The 17,564-nt window shown below is 36.3% G+C and overlaps 1 protein-coding gene across 1 annotated transcript; it reads right to left on the bottom strand.

Annotated features, from left to right (window-relative positions):
* Positions 1-6,463: 6,463 nt before the first annotated feature.
* LOC116175309 lies at positions 6,464-15,027 on the bottom strand. The gene is made up of 4 exons (XM_031493385.1): positions 14,786-15,027; positions 7,206-7,390; positions 6,721-6,976; positions 6,464-6,667 (listed from the first exon to the last, which is right to left on the bottom strand). Exons 1-4 carry the CDS (start codon positions 15,010-15,012, stop codon positions 6,493-6,495), a joined length of 843 nt encoding a protein of 280 aa, XP_031349245.1. The 5' UTR covers positions 15,013-15,027; the 3' UTR covers positions 6,464-6,492.
* Between the last annotated feature and the right edge of the window lie 2,537 nt (positions 15,028-17,564).

Below are 17,564 nucleotides of genomic sequence, written 5' to 3'. Positions count from 1 at the left end.
CCTGTGCCGCTGCCGTTGCGACTTTAAAATAGGAAGTTATCGTTCTCTTCATTTTGATTTGGTCAGTCAACCACCACAATGAAGGACCACTAAAAATTAAAAAAAAACCAGTATACTAAAGTATAAGTGGATATGAATGTCTTTAAACCATGCACGATTTTTTGAGCCAGAGTGCTCGAAATAGAGAAAGTGGTTTAAAGACCAGTTATCCACGCATACTTTTCGCTATTTTTTTTAAGTAAGTATGCAATCGGCCATTATGTATGACTTCGCTTGGCACATTTTTGATATACAATTAATCAATAATTTAACTTGCATTCGAAAAAGTGCACAACAATGCTGAATGCTGCGAAATAAATAAAACAATCACCAGTATGAAAATATGATACATAAACTTGATAGCTGGCTTATCAAAGGTACCTCCAAGTGTTAAATTGCATCGCCTTATCGTGCCTGTGCCTATTAGGTAACAGTGCGCTATTCATAACAAAATTGCAAATCCCAACATTCTTGCCAAGTTGCCACAAAATTCGATCAATCCAACATTGTATTTATGGAGTGGAATGGAACTTGGTTGGAAATTGGAAGCGAGAACTAGGAAACCTACAAAGTGAAAAATATCGCAAGTTTACTTCACTTACTCCAACAGTTTTTATAATTCTAATGCCGTCAGCCGTGAAGAGGAAAGAATAAGTCTCTTGAATCTTGATGCTCGCGAATTCACACACACACAAACTTATTTTAGTTTTTTAGTAGCAGCAGCACTTGTCACTTAGCAGTTTTAGCACTAGCACTATAGATACCCGCAGAAAACAAGCAAACTAGTGAAGGTACGTAGTAAGGTTAGACGGGCGGTAGCCGGTACGACGGTAGATGTTACCATATCAGTATACTCAGCTGTTAACTAGACTTTGCGAGCGCTTCAAAAGTGTTCATTTTATAAAATATGACAGTAATACAATGCATTGCTTGATTTAACTTGAATTTCGCTGTTGACTGTTAAGCTTTCCCCGGGGGTGCGGTAATCTTCCTCCGGGGGGGCATTGCACAACATCTTAAACTAAAATTCACTAAATATTAATAGAAAAATTATCAAAACAGTGTAGATAAATCGTGTGGTGGTGTGCCAATTACCTGTGTTATAGACGCCGCTTCCGCTTGGTGAACGTAAAAACAAAAAAAAAACTCGTAATACTAATTTAGTGTCGGATATTAAACTAAATTCATACTATAAATAAGTCTTAATATTCTTTTCTTAGCAATAAACACTTGATGTATAGTTCTCAATTGACCCCCATATACTATAATGTTGTAATTAATTATGGAGTATGCACGAGCGTATAGTAAACACTAATGAGCTGCTTTACGTTAATATTATTTCAAGTTTAAAACCACAAAAAAAAACTTTCTTACACACTAAATTAATATGCTCTTCAGATGATAGTTTACTATCAATAGCGATACCTAAAGTTTTGTAGTAAAATTACATTTTTAGTCTTAGGAAAAAAAACTTTCTTATGTTTCTTCCTTGTCCTTGTCAAAGTTCCTCAACGCAGTGTGCATCCATTGTTTCACCACATCCGCACTATCAGCACATAAACTACCGCAGTTATCTGCGTACATCCCCAACACTATGATCTAAGATAAGATGGCGTAGAAGATCATTCACATATAAAGGGCCTAAAACACTTCCGTGCGGAGTGCCGTGTTCCACATCGAATATTTTTGATTTGGTTTGCCATAATTAGAGATATTCAGCCCTGTGGTGGTTTCTTGGCAGATAACCTACACGTTAAGTTTGACGTTAATGATACATTACAAGGCTGAATATCCGTAGCGCCTTTGTATTGTATCAACAATCAAGGCCTGATTTATTATATCGGGAACTTCATCTGTTTCAATGGAGTTGTAATAAAAGTAGGCTATGATTGAAGCTAATTAGTTTGATCGACACCTCGTCCAGTCCAACCGATTTAATACTAGAAAGTTGATTTATGAGACATGTGACTTCTTGTTCATTTGTCGGGATAAAATACAATGAATATAAATTGGTGGCTTTGATTGTATACAGTTATTTATGAGATAGCTGAGGCTGACCAAACTGACTGGCATTCGAAAAGAAACATTCAAATTAATGGTTGACTATTTCGTTTGGATTAGTACAAAAACTTTCGCCAACTTTAATTTGTAAACATATGTATGTGTCTGTCTTTTGCCTTCTCTAGGTTATTTATTATACTCCAGTGTGAGTCGTCTTATTTGATGAAAACGTGACAACATTCATTCCTTGGGATTATTGTTTTTAATTTTAACCTCGATTTTAACCTTTTATTAGTGGATTTTTAAATTCAGGTAGCTGCGGCATCACTGCTGATATATTGCCGAGTTTATTGCTTTCTACAAATATTTAGATCTCCTCGATTTTCTGATGCTGCGACTCTTATTTTATTACCATTTAGGATTTATTCACGAATTTTTGATAAAATAATGAGAAATACACTAGAAAATGAACTAATTTGCATATCATTAGATGAGAAAAAAATCTTCTTTGGATTGGTGTCATTATAAACCCTCTAATTTAACATAAGGAGTAACGATCTGCAAATATCCTTTTTCCCATGTTAATTCCCTATGTTCGGTTTTAGAATATTCACCCGGTATATTTTGGGTCCAGGACAAGTCACCGCGGTCAACTCACTACCGCCGACTCGCCATGTGGAAATTTCCCTACCAACCATCCCGCAGCCTTATAAACTATACAGGGTGTCTTAAATTCAGTAGGATAACATGATTACCTTTGTTATTATTATACTTACAGGTCCGGTTAAATTTTTTAAAATGGCAATTATCTACGAAACTTTGCCAATTTAACCGAATCTGTAAGTATAATAATAACAAAGATAGCCATGTTATCTTTCTTAATTTAAGACACCCTGTCCCAGACATTTTTCTATAATTTAATCCAAGCAAAATCAAATCCACACGAACTTTTGGCAACACACAAACATAATGTTTTTTAAGGAATTTGGATTTTGAAAACAGAACACGCTTTAAACTTCTCACAGGGATATTATAAAAATGAACTGCGCCTTCAATGAATGAAATCGGCCGGGCAGCTCCAACAAAGTAACTTAAAGAGGCAACGCACTCTTTTCCAACCTTGGCGAATTAACCCCGTTTTTTCGTTTTCTCCAGTATTTAACGAAACATCACCTCCACCAAGCAAAATACTCCTTCCCTTATTTAGAAATAATACGTCAATTACAATAGGTCTTGATAACGCCAGCTTGGAAGGAACGCGGTCCCACTTACGCCGAAAATAATGCGCACTTACGTTCTACACCTGCATATCTTATTATCAGCACCAAAACACGTGCGTTAAGTATATTACGTCCGATAAACACTCCTTATGGCAAATCAACAGACAAAAATATTTTATTACACGCAAACTCGACCAGATGTTTCCACATTTTAACACGCAAATTCACGTTTTACAATTAAACAATCAGACTCAAATGAGCTCTACGCAGTTACAGAAATTTTAAAGGAAAAAATAGCACCACAGAAATACCAACGCAAATGAAATAAACCAATTCTGTAACTAATCGTAATGGTAAATGGTGAAATGAACACGCATTATAAATAGTATAGTGTGGGGTGCCTTGAAACTAGTTATTCATTTTCTAATTCTGGGAAGTTAGCGCTAAGGTTGTCAATTCAATTTAATTTTGACACCAACACATATGCTTTCCTGTGCCTAATTTTTCGAGAGGTATGGTTTACCAAAAGTACCAGTTGCGTTTTGTTTCATTGGACCACCGTCCAACTAATTGGTGGTTGATTGGTTCACTCAGATGGAGTATCTACGGAAGAGCTTGAACGTTCATTTACAGCGTCACTATATATACAGTTTTCTACGCTAATTTCATACTACTCTGATCTGAAATAAAATCAAACCGGCAAACAGAAGCCGCACGTCGTCAAAAGACCCCTTACGAAAGTTGTAAACAATGTTATGACCTCAAGTACGGTAGAGAAAGAATGCAAAATCAAACACTACAAAGGTGTAATTGTATCATTCATATTTTGAATAAGTCTTTGAAATTGGATCTCAAATGAGCACTAATGAAAATGTTGTCAATATGCAAGACCATTAAATGACTGATAATGAAGCACGATAAATATTACATACACAAAAAATGATAGCAACAACAGGTTAGAAGCAAGTTGAAAAACAAAGAAAGTGGTTGGATTACAAGCTGGTAACAGAACAAGGTAGCTGAAGTTTATGAATCGCATCCCATATAGCACATAAATTCTAAACCGAAGAGCTTTTGTTAGCAGGGCCCCGCTCCTGGGGCTTGTAACCGGCCTCTCGTGCGAAATATCCAAGCCAACAGGTCAAATAATATAAATCTTAGATACGGTAACTAGAGTGCTTGCAACATTTTTCATCCCTGTGACGGTTCCTTCACGGAGAAAAGTGTTAGTTTATAGGTATGCACCAAATAAATACACCAAATAATTCGATAATTTCCACATATAAATCCTTGCCAGGGATCTGTGCCCCTGCGTCATCATTTATATTTTATGGTGTAATATGAAAAAAGCTAGTCAAATTATGTCCGTAATAATTATATGTATAATATCCTTGAATGATAATGTATGCTCAGAGATGGCGGCAGCGGCGCTAAAAATCTTATTGACATTACGAAGTTTTGTTATGCTGTGAATTATCTGACGAAGTTGTAAAGCTGTAAGAACTGTTGTCGACACTAAGTAATAAAAGCGGAAAAAAGGCAAATGGAAAGAATCAAACAAAATGCAGTGACAGATGAACGAAATGTCAAATGAGAGGTTATGTATGTCGGTCAACAAAACAATCACGTAGCTAGTCAAATGAGTATCCAATTTTATAAACATGAGAAACAGGAGCCACCTTATTTTCATCGGTGTTCTCTTTTCACCGCATTGAATCCATTAATAGCGTACGTCGAACGCGTGAAATGCACTTTATTTATGATCTATCCTTGTTTGAATTGCGCGGTAATGAAATGGCATTATCAACAAGTTAGATGTTGCTTGATTCGTACGTTGATGACGCAGGGGCACAGATCCCTGGCAAGGATTTACGAGTATTTAAACGAATGGGCAAGTATATAAATTTAACTTAGGGCCAAGACAATGTATTCTAAACATAACCATAAATTGAGCAAATATTTAGACCAAAAATAATAAAATTTTTACACGTGATACAGCATTGAGATTAAATCATGTCAACAATTTTGGGATACTCGTTTTTGTTTAATAACCTAGTAATGGAAACGTTTTTAGAAATTTTAAGCAATGTATTGTGACAAGTATTAGAACCCTTCCTGAAAGTTTAATATAAAACTCTTTCTTACACAGAAACCTGCTTTGATATTATCCTAGAAATCTTGAGACATTTTTGCTGCATTTGTGAAAGTTGCGCATACTAAGCGGCACGGTGGTACTCCTCTAAATGTACAATTTTACGCCAATTCTTCCTGTTTAAGTTACCACAACTCTCGACCCCAAGTTTGATGAAATATTTGCTTCAAAACTCCGATGTTGAGGGATTGGCATAATAGACACGAAAACCAATAAACGTTAGCAACAAAAAACAAGATATCACAAAGAAACGATTGAAAATGTACAGGGTTATTACAAATGATGTTCCTGATTTCGAATGAAAATATTACTGTATTAATTTGATTTAAGACCACTTCAGTTGGTACCACTGGAAAGAAAAGCTTATAGTTTTGTTTATGATGGTTGGGGCACGTGCAAGCTGCGTGTTGTGTAAAGATCTAAATGATAACGCTCTCTTGAACTGGCCATCAAGACCTCCGGATATCATCTTCTGTGATTTTTTTCTTGTGGTGTATAATATAAAGTGTATACAACCGGGGTATCTATTAGGTTTGCCAGGAGAGAATGCCAGTCACGGAACACTTGATGCCGGTCTACTATCGTACGATAATTAATTGACCGGTATCAGGTATTCTGTGACCGGCATTCTTCTCTTGGCGAGCATTATATTGGGGATTTACGATAATTCAACCGCTTTAACCGGATTGGTAGAAATCACCATAGAAACAATTGTGGCAATAATTGTAACCATAGCAAAATCTACAAACCCGGTTTAACCGGTTGAATTATCGTAAATCCCCATTATGTCATTCTTAATTTATAATTCCTGGAATGGAACTTTTTCAATTTTCCTTAGAATGTAACCATCCTATTTCTTTGTGTGCTAGGTTTCCGTAAGCTTGAAATCATTTGAAATAACCCTGTACAGTACCCTGTAGGTACTGTAAAAAGGGTGGTACCTTGTCTTCACCCGAGTAGACGGCAGGAAAAAGTGAAACATTTTTACATAAACGTACTCCTAGTTTGTAAAGTATGTAATAACACGAAGTAATAAATAATCTGACTGCAAATAACAACAAAATTAAATAATACACCTATCTATGGGTTTTCTTTCTTTTCCGCTTCGTTCCAAGCGAAATTTCTTTTCCCTCCAATTGATTTTTCCTCTCTTCCATCAAGAGCATCGTGTATACTATTAAATACATTAATAGTGTTTCCCTCATTTGGATCCCTTAAGATGTGGTCGGAGTAATAATTTTCGTCGTCTGGATATCTAAACAATATTTACAAAGGATGATATAATATTTCATAATTTATATTACCTACCGGTTGTACGCTCCAAGACCGTAGTGTCCGTGAGAAGGATAATGACCGCCTTGAGGCACGTGCTGAGAATAGGGCTGTTTAAATAAAATTGATCCCAAGCCTATGGCTGTGGTCATAATTAGACCCACTTTGCTTATGAATATAAATTTCTTCGCCAAAAGTGCTAAAAGCCCAAACATGATCGGTATTAAAGTTGCGATGTTAAATTTAAATCCCAGCAGAAGCGGCAGTAGAAAATGCCTGGCTATCAGTCGACCTACAAAAAAAAGAAATTTGTCACGATAGATTTTACTTATTTCGTTGATGCTAGAATTAATGGATCAGTAACCCCATTGACACACATTGGTAAATGGTGCCCGATGGCAATATTGCTTTTGAACGTTAGGAAACGCCGACCTGCCATCTGACGTTGCGCGGAAGTTTCGCAATCGTCAAGAAGAAATCCTTGATCTTGCGAAAGTTCAAGGTTTCCTACATTTACTCACCTGTACCGACTTCCTTTAGCGTATGGTGTGCGAGAGCTTCACGGTGCGGATCTATGACGAATTCTAGTACACCTGCCGGACTTGCTGATGGCGCTACTCGCATCGATAATCCCGGATAAACGACGCTCATATCCCAACGCATACTTCTGCGTGAAAACACGTCGCCGACAGAGTCCACTATCGTCCTGAAATTCAAATGTTTTACAATATTTTAATTAATTGTCCTTCTTTCGTGGAGAGAGCACAGAGGGGTTGTTTATAAAAATAAATTACATTACACGGTAGGTATTGTTTTTGTTGGCTTACACATATAGGTACCTAATAAGCAAAGCGAAGGCCCGGGAAAAAGCAGAAAGTTTGCTACCTAAATATTTGCTCTATGAAAATTCGCCCCCATTGTATTTGTAGAAGGAACATTCGCTCCCCAAATTTCACGCACCACTAAATCTCACCGTAGTTTTTACGTTAATTATGACATTTAGAACTATCGTAACCAGTAAGGCAGATTTTCAGGAATATTTTACTTCCGTAAAATTAATTCGTGCTGAATTCAAGTTTAGGTACAATAATATCCTATATTTGATTTTTTTTTAATAAAGAGGGATGCGACTGGAGCGATACCCCTTATGACATCAACCTTAGACAAGACATTCGATTTTATATTAAGAGCCGATGCGTTCTCTGAAGGAAAAATTTTATAGCTATTGAAAAGACGTGCAAATTGATCATTCGATGATAATAGCAATTACGTTAACAGGAAAATATTTTGAAATTTTCTGTGAGAATTAAAATTCCGTTTAGAAAAATTAAAAAAAAAACAAAATTAATAAAAATGGTTTTGAATTTTGGAGGGTACAAAGAGGTTATTTAACGACTAAAAATAATAAATTATTAAATTTATTAAAAAAGTTACTTGATTAAAATGTAAAAATAATTTTATTAGTGCTGTTTGTTAACTTAGTGCTCCAGCTTCTGCGATGTGCTCTGGTGTTGCGTACAGAGAGCTAGTACGCTGCCACTGATTCCACGTCCATATACAAATATGGCAATGACAAAACCATGGGGATTATTAAAAATTCATTGAACGCTACCTCCGAAGAATGTTGAATTTCAATTTCAATTTTTAGAGGTAGTAGATCAAGCGATGAGCAGGAATATGAAACGATGTGCAAACTATATTATGTTCGCACATAAGAGCAGAACCAAGGGTTCCGTGGAAATGTGACCAAACTTGCAAATGCACTATGGAGAAAAACACCTGGAGCAAGCGCACCTAGTAAATTCAGCAAGCACAAGTACATGCAAAAGTCTACAAAGGATGCTAACACGATACGAAGAATCGCATACGACTTTCAGTAATTTTCGCATTCGGAAACCAAACTTTTAATCCGGCTCATATTCAATAGCATTGATCCTTGAAGCTTGAACTCGTATAGAATCGATTGGCGAAGGTTGGTGTCACTGTCTCTCTCGAGAGCAGGAACAGATGGACAGACGGGCAGACGTACAAAACCATCACATAAAGGGAATTTTTCGAAAAAAAAGGCATGTAGATGCTAGTATACATCAACGAGAAGAGAATCTCTGGCTCGTCAGTCGACGAAAGATGGTTACAATGTGAAAAAGTGACAGTATAAAACCTGAAAGGCAGTGTCAGAAGTCAATTTCCAAATCCCTTAAAAAAATTTCAAATAAAATTTAAAAAGATTTCAAGAACTTCAAGAAAACGCCAAAGAATTTCCAATTCAGTTAAAAAAGTATATTTTTAAAGATTTCAAGAATACTATAATACAACTTCGAATTTTTCACAATATTAGTATTAAGAATGGTAACATTGCAGTAGAAAATCGCGAAAAGTAAGTCTATAAATATGAGGGATAGAGATAAAGATAATTCAAGATTTCCTCACTTTTTTGGGACGAAAACGGGGATTTTTTGGCGCGAAGCGATATTTTTGAGGTATTTCACACATTTTTGTAGGGTTACAGTCGTCATTTTTGCTCACGTTTTGAGGTTCTTTTTGATTTTTGGAACTGAACTTGTGAGGCTACAAAAAAAATTTAATGGCACAACCAAGTTCATAAACACATTCATTAAAACCCGCCCGTTAGTTTTTGCTGTAGTGTGATCAACGTCAAAGAACAAAGACAGGCAGCAGCAGCACAAAGTGGAAACGGTCATTTACACCAGCGAATATCTCCGATTACACTCCACAGATTTCGGCAAATCTTTTTTAATCTTAAAAAAGCTCAATGTGCTCTACCTATTTTTTTGAACTACAATAGCGTGAAAACTGTGGTTTTAAATATCTCTTGGTAGCGCAGATTATTACTTTTTGACTTGGCGGGGCGGAGCGCCACCACGCTCTTTAATATTGAGAAAAAAAATTTTCACCTCTTGTACTCGATTTGCTTAGTTATACCTTTGAATATAAAATATAAATATTTTATATTCAAAGGTTATACTGAGTGAGCCATAATAACTAGCGCTTTTGAAAGGAGCGCTAATCAAGCTGTGTTGGTGGGAAGTGGTGGGGATTGCATCAGTTACGTTTATCGCAAAATAGCGTTCAATCTCAATGGATGAATTGTGCGGCGTGCCTATGCTGTTAAAGCGTTTTATCAAAACGACAGTTCTTAACACTAACGCGTTATGCGTTTCGCACCCACTACAACATTGATAGGAATCGCCCTTTTGCCCAGGGTCTTCTGTATGTGCGATTAAAGAGTGGAGAGGCGTCTAGGGCTCGGCTAGGGCTTTTTCACGTACTTTAAAATGATTAAATTTTTGTTTTGTTTTTCGTTTAACTAAGTGTTTTTGCTTTAGATCTCTTTCGTTATTATGCCTCACCTTGTATGTGTGCCTGCATCTGGATTTGAAGGGTTTTTAAGTTCATGTTGCTCAAATTGAGTCATAAAAATCTAAAAACAACTAAGCTGTAAATTGAACAATGAAGAAAATATTGAAATTGGATAGAAGCGATTGTAAAACTATAAACAAGAGTCAATCTGAACATCTTGTAATGCGTTACTTCGTTTACCGAACCCTCATTTAAGGGAATGCTAATTGCACCCCCATCACAATATTTAGTGCTCTAATGTTACCCGTAAAGCAATTGCGAAGATCGTGCTCCACTACTTAACTAATTACAATTTTGCTGTACGTCATGTTGTATAGTTACTTACATAAGGAGAATATTTAATTAAGTACATGGGTGATTGATTACCGATCGTTTACTTGAAGCTACAAAGTATGTCCTTCGCTTTCCGGACAAAGGATTAGTTAATAAAGAATTCCTCACGTTTGACGAGTAAAGATAATTAACATCTATAACATCATACAAAGGCGCTGCTTCTATATCCGTAAGCAATTACCTACGTACATGATAATGAAACTTAATTGCAAATCGCCCTAAATTTATTACATTGAAAACAGAAAAAGCTCGGCAACTAAGAAGGCGGCAATCAATTCCTGCAGTACGATCGTAGAACAAAAACGCTTAATTTTCAGCAACAGCAGTAGTTTTAGCGGAATGTGGAAGTTGTTAATTGAAACACAGTTTGCCGACACCTTTTGGTAATACAGTAGAAAGGATTATTTATAGCTGTAGGTCCGGTAAATAATCAGAAAAGGGGCAATTTATCGAACCCTCATTATTATATAACCGAATGCAAAATCTCCATTTATGTACACTACCCTTCCGGAGAAAGCTTTTAGGTCATTATAGCCACGTGCGTATATAGGAACACTGGAAAGTGGAATCGTGGAATGGGAAAAGTGTTTGGGATGAACTGAATAGCAACGAAGTGCTGGCCCTTACGAAAGTGTAAACATTTGAATGGAAGAAATTCTAATAATATTATCGCGGGCAGTTTGGTGAATAGAAAGCAGTTAATCCAATATATTTTACGACATTTCTATCGGAACTTTAACCGCTACTGTTGTGGATGCCTTGTAAACTCGTTTGTAAAGGTAGTTATGCAAATCCCTTCAAGAAAACATGTTTATAATTTCTTATCCAGAGAAAACGGTGGCCACTTAAGAAGTTCAAGATGGCCGCCGTTTTCCAAGAGGCCAACACAGAACAACGGCGACCATTTTAAATTGTTTTAATGGGCAGCGTTTTCACATAAAACAGTACCCTTTCCCTTATAGGAGCATTCATACCAAATTTCAGGCTTATCTAATCATTTGAAAGATACTTGCCATAATCTGCCCCACATCACAAGTTTCGGTGGAAGGAAAATGAAAACCTGCTTCCTATGATCAAAATTTCGCGCTTTTGCAGGTGTAGAAGTTTATGACAGCTCACCTGCTCACAAATTGGAAAATTGCCTTTATCATAACTGACGTATCGCGCTTGCTATCGTTATTATGGTTGTTATCTCCATGTATGATCTTAAATTGATAATGACACGTTAAAAGAAGAAGTATTTAATGGGAAACCATTTTATGGCATACGCAACTCATTTAGAGTCCACCATGTAATTAGCAATCAGCGAATCTTAGAAATTTGGTATACCAAAAATTAGGTGAGTAAGGGGGACCAACAAAACAAACATTGAACCATAGTTTCAAAATGATCGTTTGCCTAGAGAATGAAATCATACCACATATAGGGGTGGAACTTGCGGCTTTATCTAGCTAGGCTTTTTGGTACAGGTACTCTTTCTGATTTTGTAAAATGATTTCCAAAATGCAAATGGCGTAACTATAAATGGGAATACATTCGACGAAATTTGGTATCTGGGAGCTTTTGAATATGGAAATATATCTCAAAAATTAATCCTTGAAAAATAAATTACGAACTTCTTACTCTGAAGTACTTCCCTCTAAAATTGTATTATCTACCTGCCTCTTTGAGAGACATTTTCAAATTCCTATATACGCGTGGTATAAATTAACGGGTCGATACTGTACCATTAGATCTGCAAGAAAATATCAGCAAGCTATAAACAAAAAACACCAAACCGCACCCTTGCACAAACTACTTACAGAATACGCCAATAGAGTGTATTCACAGAATTTATCTATAAGTATAAGAAAATGGGCCTGTTTCCTTATGAGGTAGGTAATATTATCATTACTTTACAAGGCCAGAAACTGATAAACAGATCAGTGGGGTTTATATCATTAGGCTGACTGGTCTAACCGAATTAGTAGGTTTTGCTATGGTCACAATAGTGCTGCCACAATTGTGTCCAGCAAGATAAATTCATCACCTTGGTTTCCGAGTTAATTTACACAAATCCGGTGTATTTGACCAAAACATGGCGAATCTCCAATCACCAATAAAAATTAACACCACCATATGACCACACTGTCTCTATAGGGTCATTGTTCACAAAGGCGAATGCGCGATTAAATTCGACGTAGGTATTGAATTCGATTATATTGGGTGGAATACAACTGCTTTGTGAGTGTTCTTTTGTTGGTGTTCTACCCCCATTTCTCAAACGAATCCGAATCTGATTTTGTACAACTAGTTTTGAAAGTGAGACTTGTTTTCATGAATTCGCAGTTTGATTAATGAGGGCGAACCTATCATATAAATTTCGGAGAAAATGCAAAATATGTCCGATAGATGGCCCTCTAAGAAGTCATTGTTCAAGCAAGTATTGACACCAATGGCTGAACTTTGGTTAGAGCAACGTCTACATCCAGCAATACGGCAGATAGGGGTCAGTGATCATTCACCATCACCCTTTTCATGTAGGGAAATCACCACGTACCCATGTTAAATGGTTTTGCACCTACATGCTGTCAGAGAGCGCGGCACCACTTATGTCTCTCTCTGGGACAGAACTATGGAATAATATTCGCAAGCATTGCCTTAGATCCACACCCCACCCAAGAAGCAGTCACCAATGCTGGCGAGAATATCCACATCAATGGCACTGAGAACATTATTTTGCCTTCATCAAATCATTAGCTACCTACGGTTAAATTCAGTCTCCCTCCCCCCAACACACACAGGGAAACCACGTTTTTCGAACCCGACGCCGATTTCACTTTGCTTAGGATTGCAAACCTGTGTATGTACTACCCGTGGGGATCCTAGCAACATATCACATAGGTAATCTCAGATATTTTAAGGTCCTTCAGATTTCCCTATGATAGTAAAGTTCCGTTTCACTTCATTTATGGCGGCAGTAGCGGAGGTGGCTGTAAAAGTTCCTTACCAATTAAAACCAGCAAAACCAAAAACTAAAGGGTTTATTTGTAGGGTCGTAAAATGATAACTGCTTGAACATAAAAATTTCCTCTACAAAGAGGTGTAATAATGGAGCAGGTTTGCCAAATTGGAATATTTTCTTGTTTTAACGAAAGATCTATATCAAGCAATGCGTTGCCAGTGATACCTGCTCATTCTGTATTGAGAATTGTAACGGGCGATTCTTTAGAAGTGATCATGGTTTGAATTTCGCGCGTAACGTTTTAGTATTTTTTGCATTATTAAATTGGTAGTATGAATGTCGATAAAAACTCTTTTCCTGTGCCACCCTTATTTGCTGTAAGCCATTTGCGATTTATTACTTCTCTACCTTGAACGATTTTTATAGTCAACGCACTGAAATCTGTAAGAAAAACTGATGTGCTTAGTGTCAATTTATAATTTGTGGTAAAACAAACCACTGCAATTAAATAAATGATCATCAGTTAGTACCAACTTCAACATTTTTTTGATTTGTGGGAAATTCAAATGATCATTACTTCAAAAAAATCAGCCGGTATTAAATCCGGTATTGTTCACAAAGGACGAGAAGTGAGAAAATTAGGTTACCTATATAACGCTATGGGTCAAATCAAAGTAGTTACTAGTATATGAATATAGCAGGCATGTAAACTGTAAAGTCGCTTGTTCGTATAAGAATTTTTGTGGTTTATTTTTGTCTCCATTATATTTTGTAATGAAGCATACTTCAATCACAGTTCCCCGTGGCTATAAAATTGTGCCCTCATTAAATGATGACACTACAACTATGCTGTTTTCCTACATATTTGGACAAATTATAATCGTGGCGAAGTAAAGGTTAATCGGTCACAAACGAGAGAAAAATAAAGTTGACCTCAAGCAACGCATCCATGAAACGAAGACACAAAAAGAGATTAGGAGGCGATTCTCGCGAGAATTACTTGGGCTTGTGATATAAAATGAATAAACAAAAAAATGGAAATTCCCTTTTGTTTTAAAAGGAATTAGTACTTAGGGAGAATATCTAGTTATGCGTCTGACACACATTGCTACCAAAACATAAATATTTAATGTCTACACAGCAAAATTGCAGTAAGGCTAATACTCCAGAGTGTTTCTCGCTGTTGAAGAACTTGTAACTCCTCGCCTAACATAAGTTTGCTTTTAATCTCATTTCCTTAAAAATTTAATTTCCAATTTGCGAACATATTGTATGCGAGCATACAAAATCAAATTAATAGGTGTAGCGCTATCAATGATGTGCCAGTGAAACATTGCACAAAATTTAATACGCCCTCCAAGCAATTTTTTAATTTGCACTGTGCATACAACCCCGAAACACCCTAATTTCAGTATGCAAACATATTGTACAATTAAGACTTACCTGAAATCTCCTGGATCGCGATTTAGAAAATTGTAACTCTCCCTTACTTCTTGTTCGTCCTTCGCGAAGGTAACGCCGTCGACGACGTCATATTCGGGGTTATTATCAATGCTCTGCAATTTGCTCAACGCCCCTATCCCCAAGCAGTATCCAAACGAAGTAGGCGTACTAATTAGACACTGATTAAATGAATCGAGAAGGGCCGCGTATCCCAAGTGGGTTATCATAGCAACACCTAATAATAGTACATCGGACGCGTACATTTTTAACTGAATTTCTTACGTTTGGGCGATCCCTTTATATATGACAATGTTACGAATCAGTAAATTTGACTGTAGTGAAAGTGCTTTGTTTATAGAAAAATTCACATCTTTGTATTTCATCGGACATCCATTCACTTAATGAGTTAATTACGTTGCTTAAAACTTACATTTCCGTCGTGGCTCAAACCCTCAAGAGAAGAGGTATTTTTTTTGTTAACCTGTACAGTTTTGGAAATTGCATTGCCTTAGTTAAAAGATAAAGTTTCCGTAGAGAAAACATTTCAGTAACGTACGTTTTAACCGAAAAATATTTATCATTTTCTATTGTTTAGTATTTACTTTCTCCTTCAAATAATAATACGTTCACAGGAAATACCTTTGAACGACCGTGGGTAAAGTTGAATTACGTTTTGTCTAAGAAAATGTACAGATTTGTGATTCTAGGTAGGCCCCCAATCCAATGGAAGGATGTTGTTTCTAACTTCTGAAACATATTCATCAACTATCCATCACACCTATGAGGTGAGTTTAAACCATGTTCTCAAGCAGATAGATTTCACCCACTAACTCAAATATCACAACCCTAATATGCTGTATAAAGGAAATGAAATAAGAATATCTTACCGAAAATGTCTATTTTTTATGGAATTTATACAGGGTGCCCATTATGTATGGAATACATACAATAAAACGCACGAATTGTTACGACGAACTATAATGAGATGATTCAAAGCATAAAAGACCAACGTTCGGCTGACAAACCCCGCCCAAGGCTCGTCACGTGCCGTCCTGTTCGACCAATAAGAGCTTACCGTATTTGAAAATATACTATACTTCCGTTAGAAGCGGAAGCGAGCAAGCATAGCAGAAGTCTGTTACACCAGTAATCTGTGGCGTTATCATTTACAAAATGCTTAAATATAACTCCAAGTTATACGTTATGTTGCAGCAATTAAACTTACTTATACAAACTAAAGGTCGATCTCGTACCATAGCTATTGTTCATTAGGTAATTTAGTACGCTGCGAGACAATGATCGTGTTTCACGTAGAGAATAAATACAGAGGACCCCAGTAACAGTTTTCAGTTATAAGTTTTGTTAGCAGCGCCATCTAGTGTGTGGAGTACAGCTGAGAGATTTAGCGTAAGGCAAACTGCAATTGCAATGAAAGTTATTTTAACTAATTTAATGCGTTTCGCTATACCGTGTAACACACCGCGTTGCCCAGTATGACCCACACAAAAATACAAAATGCTAAAATTTTAAGTAAATCTTCAGGCCGACTTAAAATAATGAATGTGACCGTCACGGCGTCACCCCACCATATTGTTCACTGATAATGAGATCTTTTAAATAATTTTGATTTAGAAGTAAATACCCGGTTTGCCCAAATTACAAAAAAATCGAAATTTACTAGGTTCATAAACACACGTAGGTACTGACAGCCGTATAGTATAGAAAAATTCTAAAAGTTTACAAAGGCTTTAGACACAATTAATCACAAACTGTTCATTGTTATCTTACATTACTCAGGATTGTCTTTATGTAGCCAGGAAATTATTCTCAGTTATTTGCAGGGTAGAGTCCAAGCAGTGTCAACCGCGCGTATTATCATAATGTTGTATTATGTCTACATTCCTTTGAACCAGTCGCGCAAGGTTCCGTATTGGGATCAGTCTAGTTTAACATATACATTTCAACATTTCCTCTTGTACTAAAGCATTGAACCTCATTTTCCTTGCGAACGAGGGACGATACGCAGACATTTTACTATTTCGACACTTCATTGGTATAGTTCACATGCTAGAAGGCCAAAGTACGTATTGCGAATGCTTGTAAAGAACATATGGCTCTTTTGGTAGGTATAAACATGGATGAGAATGAGAAGCGAAGGGTAATGTACAAAATGGACATGTAGCGATAGGTAAAATGGCAATATCTAGAGAAGATTGCGTAAATGATTTGGAGTTAGTACAGTGGTGAACGTATATTTGGAGTTTTGGAACAAATAATTACAAATTAAAGGGAATCAAATGGCTCAATATGGTATAGGGCAAATTATAAACCATTTAAATATTATGTTAGCACAATAAATAACAAAAAAGTACAGTAGTGTTTATTACGTGTTAATTAATTTTAATTGAAAACGCGAGGACGTAGGTAATAATTGCTGTAATTATGGCGATTAAAATACAGTTGTTATTATACAGTGCGTAAATGTTAACTCTGAACATAAAAATCTCCTATGTTCAATCCTTAAATATATATAATTCAGTAACATTCTACCTTCTTTGGTGGCGGATTTCGAGTGTTACAGTAACTTGTACATACATTCTTACATATGTTATTAAACAAACATTAATTGCTTATACAACTTAATTATCTCCTTTATAGCTCATAAATTAAAGAGATTTAATAAATTAGACATCTATCAACAAAATAAATGTTCCTCTCTTTTCACTCCTGTTTCAGTTCGTATACACAAATTCCTGCCACTGTTTCTTGTTTTGTGATA

The sequence above is a fragment of the Photinus pyralis genome, unplaced genomic scaffold (assembly GCF_008802855.1).
Source record: "Photinus pyralis isolate 1611_PpyrPB1 unplaced genomic scaffold, Ppyr1.3 Ppyr1.4_LG7, whole genome shotgun sequence".
NCBI classification, from domain to species: domain Eukaryota; kingdom Metazoa; phylum Arthropoda; class Insecta; order Coleoptera; family Lampyridae; genus Photinus; species Photinus pyralis.
Note: the sequence above shows the minus strand (reverse complement) of the source record. Positions and strands in the feature narration are given on the sequence as shown.